Here is a 23,397-nt window from a genome sequence, read left to right on the forward strand (position 1 = left end):
TACTAAACACTACAAATCTATACATGAGTAAAGTATCTGTGAAATCATAGGACAGCAAAAGCTAAACCCGATAAAGAAAATAAATCATTAAAATACTTCTGTAAGTTTTTTTGCTGTTTTTTATTTATTCCTTTAACTAAATTGAAGCTCCATAGACGAAAGAGAACAAAACTATTGAAAAAATCGGAGGAGGAAACTGTACTCGTGTAGTAATATAATGCTGCACATTTAGAGGTCTTTTATGGGGGTGCGGTGCTGGGAATAGAACAAGGGGGGCTCGCAAAAAATTTCTTCAAAAGCAACAGCCCAGCAAAGCTCAGCTCCCTAGCTCTATACACCCATTTAGCAGCCCATTTCTGTTCTTTTTGGTGTTTCGCTGTGCTTGAAACATTTCTTCTAGATATTTTCTAAAATGATCTTTTATAATTGGCTAACAGTTATCAAGCTTTCAGGCAGCAAACTTGAAAGCAAAATCAATTTTGATCAAAATATTGCCGATTTGTGTAAGCAAGCTGCCAAAAACTGGATGTGCTATAAAGACTTTGGGTTTCGATTTATTGGATTTTTAGAAAGGAAAACACGTATTTCACGTCTCAATTATTCAAATTTTAAACATGTTTTATTGTCTTACATTTTGAATCTGCAAAAGATCGAAAGCAGACAAGAGAGCCAATTGATATTTACTCAAGACTATGCAACTTTTATTATCAATAAAACGATAGCCAAAAAACGTTTATACAATCTAAAGGATTCGTGCAAATGGCATGTTGCGTTCATTCGTGTTCAATTCACATGATTGACCTCTGCGTAAAAACCTGATAATTCATCCAATGTTGATAAACGAGGCCCAACCGCAACTTGTTCGATTCTCTAATATCAAATGGAAGGTACTTCCTAAATACAAGAAGGAAAAACAAACAAAGCCTGTCTGAGCTTTGATCTTTATTCATATTTATATATTAAAATAACATTACAAAACAGTTTACATGGTTTCTAGATACAGTCATTATATTGTTAGGAATATTTTAGGTATTTACAGCAATTGAAACATGCTAAAAGCTTCTTTTACATTTGAATATCAAATCTAAGGCGAAGTGTCATTAATTAGCTCATCAATGTTCGGAATTGGTGAAAGATTGTCAATATCTCGATGCATCTTGCTGGAAGTTGTTTCTCTTGGTGGCTGAAAAGTTCAAATATACAAAGTTATTCATCCCTTTTTATGTATGGAGATCGGGAACCTTAAGGGAGAATGGTGAGGAATGCAACAAGGCTATTAAAAGAAGAAATTGCTTTCGTGAATAACGAAGGACCTTTGAGAAAAATTTAAAAACTGTAAAAAATCTGTGAGAGAACAAATTTTCTCACATCATTGCTTTGCAATTCATACAAAACAGTAAACAAACAATGTAGCGGCGATTATAAAAACAGTCCTAATTTACAGGCAAACTTTCACTATCTTACCAAAACTACATTATCACAGCTTCAAGTCAGCGAGCCTAACTGAGGCGATTTTTGCGAGGTTAGCCTAAATGAATTTGCACATGAAACTAGGAACAACATCACAATAATCAAACAAATAGAAAACAATTATGCCTTCTATAATTTTAAAAGTTTACGGTATGTGTTTCCGAAAAATTGAGAGCAAAGTCAATCTTAGTGCAATTCAGGGATGCAAAAAGCATTGGAACCTGGAAAACACTTACGTTCATGTTTTCTAACAAATAAAATATAAAACTGCAAAATCTTTGCCTAATGAGTAGACATATCAAGAAAACATTCTTCTGACAATTATTCTAAAATTTGTACAGTAGGGGTCTTCCTCCAATAAGATCAGGAATTTACAGAAATTTCATACAGGTTACGTTGTAGCATATACTTGTGCAAGAATTTTCAAAGCTCCGTTACCAAGCAGGGCTATGTCAAAATATTAGATAAGGTAAATTATTTCTTCTTAAAATAGTACACCAAATTTAATATTCATGATAAGTACTTTGCGGAACTACTGAATACAATAATCTAATCAGGTAGAAGATTTTTCCCTCGATTAATAGTTCAAGAAACAAAACATTTTTTTGCAGTCATGATGCTTATCGAATAAACAGATGTATTTTTCAAGCAAAGCTAGCATAGAGCTCTAGATGACCTGTTTTTTTCCAAATAATCTGTTAATCTGGTAAGCAGATACGTTCAGAAATTACACCCTGTTTCAATGAAAATAACACGTGATAAGCATTTGAGACGGCTTACTTCAAATGACATTGTCAGCAACTGGTTCTGCTGAAAAGGGCCTGGGGTGGGCTCTTGGATACTGGCTGAACTTGCGTGTAGTAGATGTGTGAACTGAGTCTGTCTTTTGCGCAACTGCAACATAAATCATTTTACAGGACAACAACAATAACCATATTGAAAAAACATATGGTGCCTGGTAATAAGTACGCGAGGTCCTTATTTTAAAAAGGAGAAGCTCAAAAGACTGTTTGTCTTGTAAATAGCATATCCGCATCACTTCTTGTTGCGTTGATTAGTCACGTCTTTGCAGAAAATATCTAGACTTAAAGACTATTCTAGTGAAACTATTGCCTTACAAGCAATGTGTACTGTCTTTGATCAAATAACTACCAAAAACCATCAACCAAAAAAATATAAGATTGATCAATCACTGCGAAAGATGCTAGATTTTCTAGACTGAGATCAGCTTGGTTGAGGCCTTGGTAATGTGACAAAAACAAACTGGGGCTATATTGTTCCCTATAACATCATATTAGAATTTTATCGCAAGACTGTTCAACTACTCCATTAGAGCTACAAACTATTTTTAAAAATCATTTTCACCAACATATTAAATTTTGCGCCTTTATTGCGCATGGCATCAGCGAAAATAAAAGGAATTTCATGGGAGTTTGAAGAGACCGAGATAGGATTTGGATCCGATAAACTAAGCCAGCACAGTCACTATCGATAAATTTCTCGCGTCTACTTGAACAACTTTACATCAACCAAAAAGGCAGATCAGGCAAAATTTATTACATAGTTCCGGTTTATAAAATAAAGTTGAGATTTAGGCATATTTTCAAAATAACTATCAAAACCTGAGAGATTAGCGTCAAAGTCCTAAGAATTTATGGTAAACAACTGGCTTATAAACCAAAAGGCGATTACATATTAATATACTTCAGAATCATTATATTTTTGTTGCGAACTATGGTTTGATGTATTATCAACAATATATGACTTGGTAGGTCACGGCAGAGCATGAAAACCCACCCAACAATGTGACCGGGCGGTCGCAGGACATATTTCAAGAAAGTTTTGCAGGAAACTTTTTGGGGAAGAAAAGAATGATTTTCAGTCACAAAAGCAGAAAACGATTTTGAAGTGGCAGTCAACTTGCTAAACCTTTATAAATGAAGCTTATACTTGTATGAAACTGGTTACACATCATTGCGGTTTTCGGAATGGGACTTTTTTTTTCTTTTATCTTCCCATTCTCGCAGTAAATTTATTCACGATTTTTGTCCGGTCGCAGGCAAGAAAAATTTGTTGCATGCCCCGGGCGATGGGAAACGGAGCCAAAACGTTGATCACGTGATATACTTTCGATAGAAAGAGGCGTTGTTCTGATCTCTATAGAAAGCTAGTTTTAAATTGCAGACTAAACGGACAAAGTGCTACAGTTGTACGTCAGAAAAACATCGAACTAGAGTTCCATTGCGTTTAAAAGAGGATCCATTCTCTGGAAGTTGTTTTGAAACGAAATTATTGGTCTGTTTTGTAGGTATTTGTTACTAGGATGTTATTTAGAGAGAGCTGGACAGTTTTACGTCATCTTTACACATCCGTAGCAAGGTTATATTTTCGCTAGTATAAGACACTATTTTTGCTGCAATCTCTATCAGTCACAATTTTGATATTTCACACTTGTCAATTATTCTTCAACTACTAAAACTCTTTGTCATTCGTTCTTCAACTACTAAAGCCTTCTTGTGATTTATTTATCAACTACTAAAGCCCTTATCATAGACTTCATAGAATTCTATGAAACATGACAGTTATTACTTTCGCAATTGAAGTGGTCAGTGAAAATTTTCTTTTATCTCATCTCAGTGAGGAAAGCCAGATTGGCTGCAAAACATAGCACACAAAAAGTGTGCTTGAAAGGAAATTTTTAAAATAAACTCGTTCAGCTGCAACTGCAACTATCAAAATAAAGGCCTAAAGTGAACTCACTCGTTCAAATGCACGTTTCGTTCTTTCGTGTTCAAGATTGAGACTTCTCCTAAGAGAACAAAAAAAGAAAACTTGATCGTGATGAATTAGGGAAAAGAGTACATCTCAGATGAAAAGGTAAAAAGCAACGTTCATGAAATATTACAACACAACTTCTCGAAAATATCACGTAGGATATTGTTTCCTTTCAAATAGGATTTTTCGAATATTCAAAATTTGTGTTTGTAAAAAGACGATATTGGGAAAAAACGACTATCTTCTAACAAGAACAAAAATGGTTTGAATGACATACACTAGCGTTTTCTTTTCTGCGTCTGTTTTTTCCTTTTCTACCCTCTGGGATTCAATCTTTGACATCAAATCTTCAATTACTTTTTTCTGTTTTTTGTTTTTCTAAAAACAAAGCAATCACAATAAAAAGCAAGTAAGATTTTATTGCCTTTATTGCCGTAAGATTTAGATTCTGAGTTTGGATATTTTCTGCTTATCTCGACCACAGAGCCAGGAAAACATCATGGCTACACGGACAAAAAACCAATGGATGGGCCAAAAAAGCAAAATTAATCAACTACAAAACCAACACAAGCTTCGTTTCCTTCGTTTGTAGAGGAAGGATGAACAATTTTTAGGACCCTGTTAAACTAATGTCTAAAGAACGGCTATGTATATTTGTTGGTGAACTTTTTGTCTTGAGTTTGGGAATGAAGAAAAAAACAGTAGCAGCCACCTTCTAGCAAGTAATGTTATCAAAACATTGGAAAACAATAAATCGACACAGACAACAATTCTCTTGTGCCCCATTTCCCATAAATTTCCCTTTTAATTTTGTCCTTTGAAAAACTCAATGTTGCCTTTATTCCCCAAGAATTCCCCAACTGTCCAAGTGTGATAGACAAAATTATAGCAAAATATCTAAAACATCCAAAAAATTACATGAAATGCTGAATGACATACTCAAGTTCTGCTCTGATGAGAGAGGGCAAGAGAGAGATTGCACTCAGACCCGGCACCTACGATTTACACTCTCTGCTTTGTTTGCAGGCTGAATTGGGGGGTTACACAGTACTTAATTTCTACTCTTGGCAGGCCTGCCCTGGATGTGCCCTGCGGGAATGACCCGGGTGTGACCCGCGGGACTGACCGGGATGTGACCTGCGGGCCTTGAGCCTGACACACCAGAGCAATGCCAATCAACATTAGGCCAAACAACATGGCTTTGATTTCTTAGAAGCATGCCATTCTACCTTTTTCGCAAATGACACAATCTTCTCTGTCTTCTTTTTCGCATCCTGCAGTTGCTTTTTCAATTCGTTTAATTCTTTCTCGTTTCCTTTCTTTTCAGTTTCCATTTTCTTTCTATTAGAGAGAAAAAGCTTTTTTGAAACGCTGTTTACTTCAAGAAAGAATAGCATGGCAAAAATATCTTGTTTCATTGCGTCAAACATTCGAGGACCGATTGGTTAAAAACGTTGGATTACCCACCACAGCCACTTTATATACTTGGCATTACATAAAATTTCCTCTAATAAATTGTTGCAATGGGAATGGTTGGCCTACATTTTAGTTACATGTACACTCAAATTACAGTTCGTTTACAACTGTTTCAATGCATATAACACCTAGACCAGAACAATCATGTAATCTTGCTTGTGTCTCATACTATTTAGTTGGAAATAATCGATCTTTAACTGCAGAGTTTTTGTGATTAAATATCTCTCGATGCTTGCTATGTCTGTCTAAAAATCATACTGCAGAAAATAACATACTTTGTATCCTTTATGCTCCTTTCAAAATTCTCTTGTTGTTTCTGCATATCCTCATTTGACAATTCTAGATTGGAAAAGGATGACCAAATACTAGTTAACAAAAAAGATAATGAAAGAAAAAAGAATTTTACGTAAGGAAACATAAGAAATACGTAGACTAATAAAATTTTGAATAAATGTAGGTAGAAAATTATAAGCAAAGAATGTATGAGAAAATAAAGAATGTATGGGACAATAAAATAAGTAAAAAAGTTGGTAAATGGAAGGTGGCAAAAAATAATGCTTATATTGAAGCAGAATGTGTCCACTTTTATGATACCTTCAGAACAGTTACATAAAAAGGCCATCCGGAAAAGGATGCTATGTTTGGAGCGTTGCTGTTGAAATAAATAATTTCTCTTATTCAAATGAAAAATCCATAACGAGTAAAAGTAGTCTTTTATCAATATTCATGTTCAATTTTTCTTATTCTATAATTATTCATAAAAAAGTTATCACTTGGAATAGCTGAATGCACAATAAAATAAAAGACTCCATACTCAATTCCTTCTTCAACAAATTAAATCTATCTTTCAGCTTCTCATTTTCTGCTTTCACTTCCTCGCCTATGGTTACCAAGCTACGAGAGGCAAACAACAATAGTTATTGCGCAAAGTAAGCATTCTTAAAAACACATGATTATGGACCATACTCTAAAATATGGCAAGAAAATTAGGTATCAATGATGTCACTCGCTATTAATGAAGTTTTTTTTGGGGGGGGGGGGGATATTAATTCGTTATTGAAGAGAAAATGCATCTTTATTTCAAATTGGGCCTGGGCCTCATCTTCAAAACCTTCTCCTAAAGACTGAGCCTCATGGCATTTAAGAGGAAAATTAAAAGTAGGTGCCTTTGGCTTTGCCAACAAAGATCGATTAAAGATCTTATAATGTAAGAACTTGCACTTCAGAACTCATTTTTATAAGAACGTGGAGACTTAAAATTATATTTTAGACCACTTTACGAAGTACATTGTTTACCTTGATTTTCAGAAAACGATCTTGCTTTCATGATTGCGAAAACGCTCCTATTCTACTTTCAGAGTAGATACCAACAGCGCATCACAATCAACACAAACAAGGTTAGTAAAATAACAAGGCTTGAAGTTCCAAAATGACGACATAAAAGGTGGTTTATGACGCATAACCCTAAATCAATTAAACCCTAAGTTTTTAAAAGGCATTTATTTGTAAAGACCAAGGATAAACTGAAAAATGTTTGTTCATTCATGCGGGTTTTGGCTATTATATGCGGGTTTCTCCCAATGCAAACGTTTCTCAATTCCCCTACTGATCCAATTAAAATGAATTCAGATATTGCTTAAGTAAGATTAAAACTTTCAAAGAACAGGTTGGTAGGTTTGCAAAGCAATACACACTACGTTAAAAGTTTTGGCTTACATTATTCTTAATGATCGTTTTGTTTTGATTCGAAGGGTGGATTTGGTCAAAAAGATTAAACTTGCAGCAATGGTATACATTCATGGAAGAAAAACTTTGATCAACGCCAACCTTTCGTAGTCATTTTGAAGTTTTTGGTGTTTGGCTTTGTGTTCTTGGTTTTGTCTTTTTGCCTGTAAGGATAAAACAACTCAAGTACAAATTTAAGATTGAGAAGAACTACCAGAAGCAAGTTCCTGTACCACAATCATACAACATCCATATTTATACGATTTGAACATCATTTGTGCACAGCGTGAAGCAATGGAATACGCAAGGTTTTATTTAGAAGTAAGAGTAAGGGAAATTGACTGTGTACGACTGTATGTGAAAGTTACACCTAGATGAAATCAAAAGCACATGCAATTATGCAAATATCTCCGTAATTTCGAAATCCATTTTCTTGGTCTGACTGTTTTGCCACCTTAAATCTAGTTTGAGCATTGAAAATCATTAGGCAATTTCCCATGAAAAATACAAACCAAAAAGTTTATGCCTATATCCTAGAATCCAAAATCTTTATCTACAAGCTCCCTATCCCCCTTTCTTTTGTGTCTCTCAAAAACTTCTTCCTACTCTCGTTCCGACTCAATGCATTCCCTTCATATCTTTCCTGCACGTTCTCTCCTCTACCATATCTCCACCTGCTTGTTGAAAGTTTCCAAGCAAAGGTAAAAGATTGACGGAACTTAAGAATCCATGCATAAAAATGTACCGCACATCAAACAATTCTTTACTGATTGGCAAAAAATCATTTAGAAGCCAAAAAAGATAAATTTGATAAATATCTAGCAAGATACCTCTTCCAGTTGGTCAGCTATCTGAACCTGTTGAGATAATTTCATTTTCACAGAGTTCAGTTCCTTCTCCAGTTGATCCTGCAAGAAAGAAAGTCAATTTCAAAGTTGGGTGAGCAACAGAAAGAACAAAGTAATTAACCTTGACATTAATGCTTTAAGTTTAAATAAAATACAAAGATGCTAAATACCTTTATATCAGAAACCTCCCCAAGTCTTTCTCTTAGTTTCTCTATTTGTTGTCTTTGCATAGATTCAAGGTCGTTCCTTTCCCTGCAGAAACTGATTTGATTAAAACATGGCCGCTCTTAAATTTGTACAATTGATTCTTACCCCTTGTTGGCCTATATATGTTTCACAAGAGCAAAAGAAACATGGAATGAAAAATGGTTCTTTGAATTTATCATTGTAAAAACTGTTGAAGGCAGCCCATGTGAATACCAAGGTCCAGAGAAACAAGTTGGCTTATTCGATATATAAATTACTATAGTGAACAGTCAAAACTAATAGACATTAAAGTTAGGTATGAGGTGTAAAAGAATACAACTGTTTCGAGACAGTTTACTTGCCTTTCAATTTCTGCTAGCTGAGATTCCGCCTAGAAATAGTAATTACAACAATCAAACATGATACCATGAAAAACAATCATTGCAAATCTCTAAGCTTAATAGATAATTTTTAAAAGAGATTTCCCTCTAAAATGGTGCTTACGAGATTTAGATGTTTTTCAGAATTTTATACAGCCCAGCAATCCTGACACTTCCATTGAACCATTGTAAAATTTACTAGGTGCAGTCAGAGATTCACTGTCTCACAAAATCACAAATCTCAAATAAGCAAGAAGTATTTTCACACCATCTGTCTTCTCCTTCCCTGCTTGATAGTGATTGGTTGATATAAAAGATACTTCAATATGATAGTGTTTGCACTTAAGTAGAAATTCATTAGAATAAAAAGCAGAAGGCGAATGTTCTTGAATCCTTTTTTCTAGCTTCCTGTACTATCTATCACCAATCGAGCTACTTTAAGTCATACCAGAATTTTTAAAACAATAGCCAAGGAAAAGAATGAAAGATCATAAGAAGGTGAAAGATATGGGATATAATGAGCAAAACAAGAAATTGATATCTTAATACCAAACTTCCATTCAGTCAAGGCAGACAAACATGAAAAAGAATCAACATGGTATTTGATTTGAATAACATCAATGTAATAGTTGGCTAGGGGAAGTGAGAAGCTTTCGATTATCTGAAAATTTATTTATTTGAAGCAAACAAAAAGGCAATATGAAAGATAATTAATTTAATATATGCAGATAGAACCTATTCTTTGCTACTTAATACTAAATTCAGATGACACACATTTCAGATGATTGACATTTCAGATGATTGACATTTTAGATGATTGACATTTCAGATGATTGACATTTCAGATGATTGACATTTCAGATGATTGACACATACCGTGATTAAAATCTGACCATCTTTCAGTCAATTTGTCACAGATTTAGCTGATGTTGTACATCTTAAAGTATTACAACGTGCTCTTTTTGCTTAGATGGTCAAAATATATAAATTTATTGATTGACGTAAAGTATGATCGACAGTGTACCTGCAATTTGTGGCTTTCTAATTTCGAGATTTTTTCCCACTCTGTTTCTTTAACTTCTTGCACTCTGCGGACAAGTTCTTCTTCCTTGGGACATAGAAAGAAAAATTAAATCAAATTGGCCTCTCTTCCTTATTTATGATTCCCCTCTCGAAAAGGCTCCTACCCTGGAAGAAAAAGAGTTAAAAAGATTCCATTTGAATAAGACCCTATCGTAAAATGCCAACTTTTGCGTTTTGAAAAACTCCAGTTGGGACTTAATTGAGATACAGCAGGAAGATGCACCATTTTAGTCTATGATTGAAAGCACATTCAGCGGCTAATAACAAAACTTAAAATACACGAGAAATTGACGATGAGACCACCAAAGACAATGAACATATTGATATCTTGAACTAAAATATCTTTTTGTGCTTTGGTTCATAATTCCCTTTTATGTTTAAAAAGTTATTGAGTGAAATCACAAATGAAATGAACTTGAAAATCGAAAGAATATTACCAATCCCCTCATTTTTCATGTAAACTTGGAGAAGGTTTCTATAAGCACCCATCTCGAATAAGCCTCCCTCGAATAAGCCTTCCTCGAATAACCAGAAAGTAATAAAATCGTAAGGCAGCTGGATTACTGATTCCAATTAATAGCGAGTAAAACATTAGTGCGTCGCCACTGGAAATTCATACCTTGCAAGGTATTGGACAATCTCTTTAAAAAACGACATAAACCACGAAACATGTTTTCGAGCCCTTGATCATGCAAAAGGAATAGCCACAGTGGCATTTTAAAATCTTAAAACTAGTCAATCATACTTACGACCTTGCCTGAAAAAGAAAGTTTTTCATAAACACTCCCATTCCATTATACCCTTTTTCTAAAATGCCTTTTGAAAGAAAAAATTTTAACCAGGAAAAATATGCTTGCCTTGTGGACAAATACAAACGAGAACTGAGGAAAATTGTCGTTTAGTAGAATTGCTATAGAGCTTGTGGAATTACATCGTGCTTGTCAAAGCTACAGAAATTCGATAGTGAGTAACCACAAACTGGATAACTTTAAGGCTCTTGCGCAACCGGCATGCATTGCAATTATATTTTCAAAACCGGCCTAATATCATACCGCATGAAAATACAAAACACAATAAATTTCTCAAAAAAGCTGCCGCTAAGCATGCCGGTTGCACAAGAGCCTTAAAAAGTATTCTAGAACATCTGATATCAAAGGTGAAAAATAAGAAAGAGCAGTAGAGAAAACCGCAAATAGTCAATCTAGGCAGGTCACAGGGTTTATCCTTCAATCCTAGAAAATCGAAATAAGATCCAAACTGAGCCCAAACAAGATCTTTTGGTAAATCAGCATATTCCTACATTGATATTTATGTAAACACCTAACTGACATTAGGTGATCAATTTACTTTCAAAACAGAATAGTGTTTTCCAGACAGAAGTAGCAGTTCAATGAGATTAGAATTTTAAGCCCCACCTTTTTTGACAACGCCCCCTTCAGAGCTTCGATGTTTTGCGTCAAGACAGAAATTTTGTTATTGCTTGTTTGCAGCTGACTTTCAAAAGAATCGCGTTCTCTTTCCAAGTCGCCTTTATCCTTGGTTAAGCTACAAAAATAGAAAATACATTCTATAACATATGGAAACGACTTTATTGTGAAACTACAAAGATTAAAAAAAAATTTCCAACAAATGTTTGAATGAAAACTCGGCCCACTGATAACGTTTTAAAGCCACATTTTTAAATTGGGATTTTTTTAAAATTGTTCTTTAAGATATAATTGCTACGAAGTGAGTCTTCGATGATTATGATAAGTTCAGGAATACTTTAAAATTCAGCAAAAATTTTAAATTATACTAGAGCTAGAATCATATTGGCATGTAAACTCAGAAATTCCGGCTACGTAGGACGAGCATCACAAAGACTGGGGGAAAGAATAAAACAGCATGTCCCTTCCAACAGTAGAAAAAACTTCCTCTTTGAGAACAGTCTCTTCGGTTTCGCAGGTCAAAAACAAACTAAAACATGTGTTTCTGCCATCAGACGTTCGTTTTCACTCTTGTACACCAGTGTCAGTATTTCCTATAGGCAAATATTTTTCTAAAATTGCCCATTAAAATATGGTTAAAGGCGAACACAAATATTGGAGAATGGCGGGATTAACGGCAATGTTAATAAAATCGTTCTTATGGCATGTCTGTACGACTAAAAATGAAATTTTACATAGAGATCCTATAAACATACCACAGCCTGACATTATTAATCTCAACTTTATGGTTGTGGATAAGTTCTTCCATTTCACTGCAAAGAAAAGCATGCAAATAGTTTTAATCTTAAATCAAGATTGGTGATATAAGACAAAGTATTGTGATCTAACGACTGTAGGCGAGCCAAAAGTCAAGTAGTGAATTTCAGCATAGAGCCGCAAGTTGTGCTTTGGCATATATCTAAGGGAGATAACTTGATACAACACAATAGTTTGCTTCTATAATACTATAATACTGCGAAAAACATCTGGGATTTCAAAACCCAGTCATAAAGTTTTCTTGTTCATAACTTTAAAATTTTATTGTTTATACGATTTTATTCATAAACAAGCTTCAATGTATACAGATAGCAAGGTAACCTTCGAATTTGCAGATTTTCCCTTTCAAATTTCATGGCAGAGTGGCTTGAAATTTCCTGCAATCAAGCAAATGAAATTGTTAGTACGTTGCATCTAAATAGAGGTCTTTGCTGAGAATGAAAGCGAAGTTCTACATTATGCGAAAATATATTCCAGAAACGCCGATGCAATGATTCAGAAGAAATATCTAATAAAATAAACAATTTTCAAGAACTCCGTTTTTTTATAACAAAATATCCATACTTTTTCTTTCGGTGACAAAAAAATAGGTCTTGGTATCGGTGTCAAGCCAGGAGTTGCAGCTTAAAACCGTTTGGCTCTACAAACCAAAGCGTTATTCGAATTCAATATTTATAGGATCTTTGAAAAGAAATATTTTCAAAAATACTCTATAATGCATCCTAGGAACCTGGCGGGTGAGTATCTGATTGAAATTTACTGCAAGAATACGTATTTTTATGCAAGCGTTAGGCATTCTCAACCTGTTGCTTAACTGCACGATCGAGCTCGGCTTGAACTCTTTCCAGCTGCATTTTCAGTGCATCTTTTTCAGCCTGTGTAAGATTAAACGTGACATTAGATAAGACATATTATTCACCTTAAATAGGAAAGTAGCCATATGGATACCTTCGAGAGGAAAGTAGCCAGATCTGATGGAGAAGTAGTTTTCAAAAAGGCAGACATGATATATACATAGAAAGCAGAAGATGATTTAAAAACCGCTCAATGTCTATAATCAGAGAGATGAAATTAAAGGCTTATAGAGAGAAATGAAACCCATTCTTAGTGTTGTTCATATACTTTAAAAGTAACTTTATCCTTTCAGTTTTTCCCAAAGTATCTCTGTTTTCGAAATTTAAGTCCACTTTTCCCGCAGAAGGTATCTCATGTGAAAGCGGGGCTGAGCGTTGAACAATTAGCTTCCAAATCTAGCACTTAACCAATTGAGCTACGGCTTTCTTCTAGTTCAATGATTTGCATTCAGCGGATGAAAATAAATGATTACCTCGAGTGACTTGCAATGAGCTGACAATTCAGTAAGCTGTCTCGCTTGGAGCCGTGTTACCTAGAAATTGTAAGGTACATTTTAGAATGTGAGGTATGAGCTTAAATACGTTCTTTGTATCAAAAATTAACTACGCAGTAATATAAGGTTGTTGCACGATTACTTGCTTGAAAAAGTAAAACATACCGATTTTAGGATAAAGTAATCTTCTCCGCATATTACTGCATAACAATATTCTAAGCTTCAAGTGCTCTTTTGGGAAGCTCTAGGTTATACAGAGATTCTTAAGCTCTTAGATTTGCTAAATATTCAGTATTCGTTTGTGAGTAAAAATCACGTCTTTCATTCAGTGAGATTTTTCTCAGCGCCAGAGCTGGAAAATGTTTTATGAACTACTAGCTTGGATGATAACAATAAGCAGCAAACATTAGACCCAGAGCAAGATGTAGGATACATCAATACTTCAATAGTATCTAGTTTGCTAGTACTGATATGAAGTTTAATCAAAGTTAATAGAAATTTTCAGATTTACTATCTTAAACCTTGAAAACAAACTTTGAGTGCTCAAACAAGTCCTCTGTGATCATCTAATACAGTATAAGCAAAATGATTGATGTCCGAATCTGCTATGGTCAAAAATCGAGGACCAGCAATTAGTTCTTTTTTAGTATGACAGTTTGTTTTTAGGACAATTGTTTCAACAAATCAATCGACTTAAAATATCATTTGTGGCTGGAAACTTTATCAAAGTTTCGCAGGAAATCTTGAATTTTTTATTTTGTTGCCAGGAAGAAAGATCTTTTTTCAAGCCCTGCTCAGTGCTGCTCCACAAGCTCTGCTTTCTGTCTTTGCTGCCTACTCTTTTAATCAACAAACACTTATACGTGCTTGGCCCTTTTCTCTTGGCTTATTTGGAATTAATCATAAAATGCCGGATAAGAAAACGATCAAATAAGAAAAAGAATTGGTTAGCAACCTAATGGCTTTCTTATCACATTTAAACGTTCAGATAGACATCCCTGTAGTTTGATTTGCCTTAAAGAATGATCTACAAGCCCAGCCTGGAGTACGGTCATTACATGGGCACACCGCATATGTGAGACTTGCTGCCCTCAAAAGCGTGGATACGAGGTAGGGTTATCATATACTGATCGACAAAGCCCCCTTAACTTTACCATTTCAGAAGTTTTAAGGATTTCGACAGAGCAGCTTAAAAGGCCATTGTATAGTAGGATCTGACTCCAAACAAAGTATTATATAAAGGGCTTTGCATCGAGAATACCCGATGCAACTGTGTGATTGAATAAGTTATCTTCGCTGTGGAAGCAATTCGTACAGGTTTAGTCTTACTGAAACATACGTGGTCAGACTGGAGGCCAGAGGCTTCGCGCTTTTCTCTAATGTCATCCAATTCGTCTAACAGACTTTTCACTTTCATATTCAGCTGAAAGAAAATTTGAATATTGTCGTAACTTGAACAGGGGGGGGGGGGGGAATATTGAGGTTTCAACTAAATATACTTTGAAATGCCCTCAATATGGATTTCCTGTTTTCCAATATGTTCTACAATTGCTTACAATGAAACAACTCCTTGAAATTCAGTCAAATACGTAATGTAGAACGTAAAATACAGAAATTGAAAGAGCCACCTAAAGTACATGGGAACTCTTTCGTGATTCAATTCCACTTGGGATACAAATGAAGAGATTCTTTGGGAATAAAGGTGCATGTGCTACTATAAGGTAATTCAATGTCCCAAGAATAGATAACTTTTCTCTAGAGAAATCTTCAAATCTATTGCGAGAAATATTTCGGTGATGAAGGCACAGAAATAAGGGCCTCCTGGATAGATATGGTTGCTGCAATAACATTGATAATTCTTTAAGACGAAGAAGAATTTATGGGTTAACAATGGGTCGTTTACCCTGTCGATTTTCAAAATTGCGTTGCACTATCTAATGTAATAGGCTATTTGCATAAAAACACTAGGCCATGAAAAATCTAGGCAAATTATGCGGGAAGGTAAATCAGTCGAAAGTACTACAGCACCTAGAAGACATTAAGCTAAGTTTTCAAGGGCATCATCTGATCACATTTAGAGATGCGAGATTCAGTTTTCTACCTGTGCATTTTCTTTCTGCAAGGTTCGTAGCCGTTGCGCGTCGCTGTGCTCCTCGTGACGACGAAGTTGCTCGGTCACATCTTCTTTGTCTTTATTCAAAATATCAACCTGCAAGGACATGCAAAGGAGCTAGATCAGAACAAGTTTGCTATACAGATACGAAAGAAGCAGACATCCCCTATCCCATTATCCTTGGACTCAAACACAGATACTTAAAATTGCAACAAAATGGCTTGGGGAACAAATGCATATTCTGCTTATTCCTGGTTTTGAAAGTTACTCTGGTATGAAATTTATTCTTGTTTAATATACAAACTGAATACGGTGTGAATTGAAAATTTTCCATTGAAAAAAATGAATTTTATACAACTCTCGATTTTTTCTGAAAATCTTGTTGGCATAAAATTTCAAGACAACTTTCTAAAATAGTCAAGCTTTTTTAATTAACATAGAATCTAGAATTGTACTTTTGTGCATCGAACCTAGGATGTATGTGATCAACCCTTCAAACGGTCATTCATTCAAAAAGGAAACGTACTGATGTGGGAGTTTGAATTTGATCGTAGCAGTTATGTCAACAAAACTTAAAAAATAAATAAGTTATCAATTCACTTAAAGAAGTTTCATACTGTTCAAACTAAATTTAGCATTTAGTAAGAAATTCAAAAGCATTTCAATTAGTCACTATAAAGTTTACTTTTTGAAAAGTATTCCAATTGGTCACGCTGTGTGTATATTGCAGCTTTTCTGTTTCAGAAAAAAGTAGAGTTGCCTTTCTAACACAATGCAGACAAGTATTTGTTAAAAAATTCATAGTTCATAGCAAGCGAAAACAAAACTAAAAAGGTCGCAAATGATGCTGATCAATAGAAGGCATTTGGCTGGGAATTTTGATGCTAATCTTGCCTCGATTCTATGCTGTGTGGTCAGCTCCTCCAGCATGGTTCTCGCTCTTGTCTAAAAGAGAATTAGTTGTGTCTGTCAGAGTTCTGTTTTCTTGATCACTAGCTTTTAAATTTAAGGCCTGCTAAGAGACAAATGACAGCTATTTGTTGCAAGTAATTATTAATGACCTGTTTAAAAGCTTGGATTAATTGACTGAGGATAGGTCAAGGCAATTATTTGAAATTCAAAATTTCAATATGTTTTGTTCATATAAAATAAGCAACTTCTAATTGCATAAACTGCGCAGGAAGATGGATAATCTATTTAGTCTGTCCACGATTACATTTTTTTAATTCTCCAACGACAAATAGGGGCCTTAGGGTCGTTTAGGCAGCAAAAAGCTTGTAAAATCAATTGCTTTTTATTGACTTTAAGATTGACAATAAAATGTCTTAAAATCAGAAGGCCACAGTATGCCAGGATTTCGGCTTCACCTGATCTTAAACATTAATATTTCTGAAAACCCAAGTCAATCGAGGATGGTTTGAGTGGGACATTTAAGAAAAATGTAACGCTTCCGATCCTTACAATAAAAAGGAAACGTGACTTAGGCCATAGGGGACAAGCAAGGGCGGTAATCTAAGGATGTTTTTATCTATCACAAGAATCTCGGATAGAAAATAGCACCAGATACCAAAATTCTAAGAAACGCCTATATATGCACGTCTTACAACACATGAAAACGTAGCTTAATATTAAAATATGGAATGATCATAAGCAATGAAGACAAGATAATCTAGATACCTGTTCGTGCTCGTATTCAGATTTCAAGAATGAATATTCGTATCTAAGTTTGTTGAAGTCGCTTCTGTATTTGTCAAGTTCAAGATCAGCAGTCTCAAGTTTCTGAAGAAATAGTTTTGAATCTAAATTAAATAGGAATGCAAGTTTGCAAGAAAGGAAAAAGACTGAGAATTTCATGGGGGAAGCTGCATTTAAGGGACTTTTGGACGTAAAAAGAATGACTTTATCTGCTCACAAATTCGCTTCTTTTTGCAAAGTTATAAACAGCTGCACTTGCAAGAATGGGGATATAACAATGAATTTTATGAGCAGACTTGTATCAAGCTGTTTCTAACAAATTCTAAATTTGCATGCATACCCAGTACTATCGAAATCTTGTATCAGCCTCTTTTGGAATAGCAAAAAGGAAAATAATGGTGAGCATTGAAACTAGTTTCATAACTTTAAGGAAAAAGAAAGTGAGAATGATTATAGCTAAAATTAAAGATGACCATAAAATATGGAATAAAATGCATTTCCTACTAATTTTAAAACATAAAAATCATAGCATTAACCTGTTTGTAAGCTGCCTCCACTTCTTCTTGCAATTTCACTCTAAGAACCTCCATCTTTTGCGGTGTCATAACCTATTGGAAAAAATTAATTTCTTGGCTAATACAAAATTCATTATCCTTAAAAGGACTTGCAGGCCTTTTCGTTTGACACGAGCGATCACTCGTGATCAGCACTCGCGCAAACAAAACCAAGCAAGCGTTTGATCGTTCCTGCAAAATGGTAAATTGTGAGGAATAAATGTCTCATCAGTAAACACAATTCTAGTCATCTTTTGTGACCCAAGCAAGTGACATAGACAATACAAAGCCGGTATATCAAAAAACAGGAAATATAAGTAAGCTGACTAAACTACATCTCAACGAAAAAATGCATTAGAATTTGAACTACAAAAGCACTTAGGACATTTTCTGGGCACCCAGACCGTTAAGTATTTTTTCTGCGCGGGGAACGCCAGAACAATAATTTTGAAATTTGCGGATAGCGAACATGTCCCGCGAAATTGTGCACGGAATTTGAAGCAAAGGCTTTCGAAGAGACCTTGTATTCTTTGTTTTTTCTTGTTATCAAAAGTCAGAAGTTTAAATGGTGGAATATTCGCGGGGAACATGACTAGATCAACAAATACCTTGCGCGGAATCCACGGCAGATTCTTAACAACATTTTGCGATCATCCGGCAATAACGTCTATATGACCTTCATGATATACAAAAAGTTTATAAATGAAGCACAGTTGTTTTGGATATTTATTCTTTCTTGGGTATTTATTTATTTTTTTAATCTTTCTGCGCAAGAGAAATCACGCGATCGATCGGCTACTCGCGTGGGTTATTTCTTACGAAAAGGCCTGAAAACGACTTGAAAAGTTTAGATAATTCCAAGGTTGTCACTAAACATCACAAGCCAGCATTTTGGACTAAAATTCAAACTCAAGGAGATATTTTTAATAATTATAGAGATGATAAAACTTTAGATGATAAAACAGACAAAATTATCAAACCAATAAAAAAACCACGACAGTGACTAAAATGGGCAAAGTTCTTTTAATCAAAATAAATCTTGACTTACATGGATTTTCAGTTCCTCACATTCTTGGATCTTCTGGTCACTTTCAAGCCTGGCCTGGTTAAGTAATTCCTGAAATCTCTGCTGCATCAGATGCAACTCTTCCTTTGAGGCTTTCATTGCATTATCTTGCTTTGTCTTCTCCTGGAATTTGACATTACCAGAAAACAGTTAGTAGCTGAGCAGAAAAGGAAAAGTATGTGGTGTAGATTTGATATTTCTACACTTTATTAATACTATATATAAAGATATGTTCTTGAACAGTCTTTATAGCATTAATAAAGTACAAAAATGCTTTTAAAGCAGAGAAGGAAGTCATTAAAACTGACTATAAAACATGGGGCATTTTATGTTGAATTCAAAAAACAGTAAAAGAGAGAAGAAATTAAATTCCTCAAGCCAGTGAGTGGAAACTTGCAAAAGGACTGTTCTTAATTTTCATTTCCTTCACAAAAACATCACTGCTCTTAGACATTCTTTGTTACTTGATTAATGCAATTCTTACAGAAAAATGCATTTTGCTTTGTAAAGCCTGGTTTAACTTGCTTTTAATTTCGAAATTTGATTCCAGTTGACTTACTTCTTCAAGCTGGACATGTTCTGTTTTAATAGTTTCATACATCGTCCTGTACTTTTCTATTCTAATTCTTTGTTCTGCGACCATGGTTTCCAGCTGTGTTAGCCTCTCTAGCTTTTGTAGTGTCTCAGCTTGTGTATATGCATCAGCCATCATGGTTTCCAATTTTACAAGCAATCAACAAGAAGCTTCTTCTAGGGGAATGAGCCTTTTCGTATACTGTCACAAACAGGTAAACTTCATTTCGTTTGAAGAATTTCTCTTCCTAGAAAGTAAGTTGTTAGTAGCTTTATGTCAGATAGAATGTGTTAGAATGTAGAAATCAAGCAACTAAAAGAGTGACAAGAGGGTGACATGAAACAAATCATTTAAAGTTTTTTTTTAATTTTGAGCATGTGAGCAAAAGAGCAGGGCGAAATACCTCAAAATCTAAATGTGCAAAATCAGTCAATTCTCTCATATACTTCCTGGGATATGCTCAGTTTTGGTCTGGCTTAAAAAAGTTTGGAACCAAGAACAATTGATCAGTATAAAAGAGCCGGTGCTCACGTGGCCACATTTCAGGCAATCTGTAACAGATCTAGCTGGCCACATTTTCAAATCTGAAAGTCTCATTTGGAGACATTTCATTCACCAGAAAGGAGGAAAAAACTTTAACAACCAGTAAGCCTATATGTTTTCATTTTTACTCTCATGTATTTTGGAAGACTGCTAACACCTGGGAACAAGATGTCCAAAGAAATAAATGAGTGGACAACAGCAGGCTGGAAACACTTTGGGCAGTACAGTACCTTCCTAAAAGGCCCTAAGATGCCATTGTGCTTGAAAAGGAAGATCATGGACACAGTCATTACACTAGATATGACATATGGTGCAGAAACTCACCAGCTATGGTCCCTAACAAAACGTGAGGAAGAAAAATTGGCAATGGTCCTAAGGAGCATGGAAAGAGCAATGCTCAATATAACAAGGAAAGACAAGATCTGGAATGAAGTGATAAGATCGTAAACAAAAGTGAAAGATGTAGTCAAAAGAGCAGAGTTAGCAAAAGGCTGGTAGGTAGGACATCTTCTAAGGATGAATGGGAGAAGTTAGGCCTGAAGAACAACCGAATGGACACCAAGAGAGGGAAAAAGAGTCAGAGGAAGACCAAAAAAGAGATGGCAAGACAAGATTGAAGGAAAAGCCCGCTGTATGCGGATACAAGTGGCACAAGATTGCCAAATGTGGAGAAGTTTGTGGAGGCCACCCACCAGCAGTGGTGTGCCAGCTGAGAAAAAGAAGAAGAAGAAGAGGAAGATGAAGAATAAGAAGAAGAAGAACAACAACAACATGTTATAGAACCTCATTTTCAGTTAATTTTTAGAGGAAACATCTGATATACTTCCAGCATTTACCAAGCATAGCTTTCCTTAGCTTGAATTCATATTGTAGAGATTTAAGCAACCACAGTGCATTTCATGTCAGCAAATCTGAAGATCTTTTGACTGCAGCCTGTTAAGTATTTTTTGTGTGGAAAATGATAGAACAACAAAATTCAAATAAGGAATGTTTAGTGGGAAATCCTGCTCAAAAATTGTAGCAAAGTATTTTGAGGAGATCTTGTATTCTTGGTTCTTTCTAGTAACCAGAAGTCAAGTTCAAAAGATGGAATATGCAGGGAACCTGACCAGATAAACCAAAATTATGCATGGACACTATGGCAGACTATAACAATGCAAGAGCAGAATGAAGGATGAGATTATTATGCAGGGAACGCATTCTTTGCAAATACAGTCAAACATTCAATAGCGGCCACTCTGAGATCCAAGGCCTAGTGGCCGTAATTTGGAGGTTTACTAAAACATTCACAAGCTTTTATGACTCAAGGTCTGTGGCCGCTATTGGCAGGTGGCCGCTAATCGGAGGTGGTGGCTATTAGAAGTTCGAGTATACCAGACTTTACATCAATATTATTTGGCATTGGGTTTGCATGAGATAAGTATCTGCTGGTGTGTGTGATGTACACTGAAATATTGGTGAAATGGCATAGCAGCGCTAAGCAAAGCTGATAATGTAACTGATATTAAATCAATTATGGTCTTTATTTTGTTGTTTTTTTCTTTGATTCTTTGTCAGACACCATTACTTGGTTTTTTGTGTACTTCTGCATCATTCCCACTATTATATACTTGAGAGAATTATGGGAGAGGTTGGGCCAACATAATTATTTTTTGCGGTTTAATTGCTTATGAGCCTTGGTGTACTCCTAACCTAGCTTTTGGTGTACCTTTGGCATGAGGTATACATAGAAAGCTACAATGGCATTAAGAAAACCGGATTTTGTCAATCAAATGAGCACAAAAAAAGTAATTCTACTTACAAACTAATTAAAACACTATAGTCCAACTTTTGTAGTTATATCATATTGAATCAAATTCTCTGTTCCGGGCAATTTTTTATCTTTGTATCTGCTAAAAATGGATCACAGAATTGGAATCTTTATGTTCAAATTAGTATGTGCCAAAAATTTCACGTTGTTTTGGCTGCCAGGCAGCGAATAACCCCATTTTCGAAATTTAGCTTCTCCTATACATTTCAATGGAATTTGTAGCTGTAGTGAAATTTTTTCCGGTCAAATCTAAAGAAATATCTAAATATTCAAAACAAAGTAACTCGCGACCGAACCGTCCAAACAACATTCGGGGCTATAGAGTTCTAAAGTGATGACGTCACAAAAATCTATTTTCAAAATTTTTTAATTTGGATCCCATAACCTGAAAGATCATCATGAAATACCTATAAATGTGCACAATCCGTCTAATGTGTTACGAATTGGCTGAGATATGGCCACATGTTTACTGACTCTCTCTCCATCAAACCTCTGTATTTTGGTCTCTGTTCATAACTTCATGAACAGAGCTAAAATAACAGTGATTCGTTAGCAAACTTCAAATCTTTCATTTGCCATATATCAACCGATTTTAGACATATTTGGCCAATTTTGCGTATTTGAAAGTATTTCATGGTTAGTTTTTATGCTATGTGGTTAGAATTCAAAAATTCTAAAAATAGGTTTTTGGTGACGTCACACTTTAGAACTCTATTGCAGTTTCGCACCTCTCAGCGTGTGGTTCCATACATAAGGATAGGGTTTGGGTAAGGATCAATGTCCAAGAACTACATTAGCGCCGCTAGTCCTTCCAAACATGATACAACAGCATCGGTTTATGATTGTGGGCCTAATTGACCTGCTATGGAGGAAGGCAAGCGTTCATTGAGAAATAACACCGATGTTCCTGCTTTAAAAGAGATTACATGCATCATATGTATGAAAATATTTACATATAATTATGCAATATCAATACAAGAGAAAAACAGGGCTATACCTTGGAAAATCTATGCTTTTGTGCAGGCAGCTTTGATTTCAAACAGCTTTGATTTTGGCGGTTGTTGTCGTTTCTGCGTGTCCTGCGGTTTCGAAATCATGGCAACCAGTAAGTGGCTCCTCCGCACTTTCCTTATCGAAAAAATCATACTCCCTTTCTAGAAATCATACACTTGACGGTTTATTAATTTGTAGGCAGTAGTCTTGAAGCGAAAGACCTGAGCTAAAAAGCACGCATAAACGCTGTATGATTAATCTTCTGAAACATCTTACAACTAGAAAGGACATCTTTAATACAATAGCAAAAAGTTTCTGAATATCACAAGAGCTTTAAAAGGTCTCAAAATTAGAGATCTTAAAAGTTTTAAGAATGCGACAGGGCCTCAACATTCCACTCCCAAAAACACGTTTAAACATGGTAAATAAAGTGACCTAAACCTGAACCTGATTGGGAAACAAACTTGTTAAATAGACTGCCTTTCTACTAAGGGAAGCAGGAAGACCACAGGCTT

General features: G+C 35.2%; 1 protein-coding gene across 2 annotated transcripts; it reads right to left on the reverse strand.

The window, feature by feature from the left end:
- Window positions 1–839: 839 nt before the first annotated feature.
- On the reverse strand, window positions 840–22,975 carry LOC135696444 (centrosomal protein of 83 kDa). 2 transcript variants are annotated; one of them, XM_065215835.2, is made up of 25 exons: window positions 21,881–22,201; window positions 19,522–19,783; window positions 18,945–19,085; window positions 17,879–17,950; window positions 17,325–17,426; window positions 16,542–16,592; window positions 15,636–15,743; window positions 14,874–14,957; window positions 13,514–13,573; window positions 12,990–13,061; window positions 12,508–12,563; window positions 12,126–12,182; window positions 11,359–11,488; window positions 9,885–9,968; window positions 8,843–8,871; window positions 8,465–8,546; window positions 8,277–8,354; window positions 7,549–7,610; window positions 6,536–6,615; window positions 5,997–6,060; window positions 5,475–5,586; window positions 4,523–4,623; window positions 4,231–4,279; window positions 2,251–2,364; window positions 840–1,183 (listed from the first exon to the last, which is right to left on the reverse strand). In XM_065215835.2, the coding sequence occupies exons 2-25, from the start codon at window positions 19,672–19,674 to the stop codon at window positions 1,085–1,087; spliced, it is 2,040 nt and encodes a 679-aa protein (XP_065071907.2). In that variant the 5' UTR covers window positions 19,675–19,783; window positions 21,881–22,201; the 3' UTR covers window positions 840–1,084. The 2 variants fall into 2 exon arrangements, with proteins under 2 accessions (XP_065071907.2, XP_065071906.2); XM_065215834.2 differs by lacking the exon at window positions 21,881–22,201 and adding an exon at window positions 22,887–22,975 and having other exon boundaries at window positions 841–1,183.
- Between the last annotated feature and the right edge of the window lie 422 nt (window positions 22,976–23,397).

The sequence above is a fragment of the Rhopilema esculentum genome, chromosome 14 (genome assembly GCF_057945365.1).
Source record: "Rhopilema esculentum isolate cy_ngs chromosome 14, ASM5794536v1, whole genome shotgun sequence".
NCBI classification, from domain to species: Eukaryota; Metazoa; Cnidaria; class Scyphozoa; order Rhizostomeae; family Rhizostomatidae; genus Rhopilema; species Rhopilema esculentum.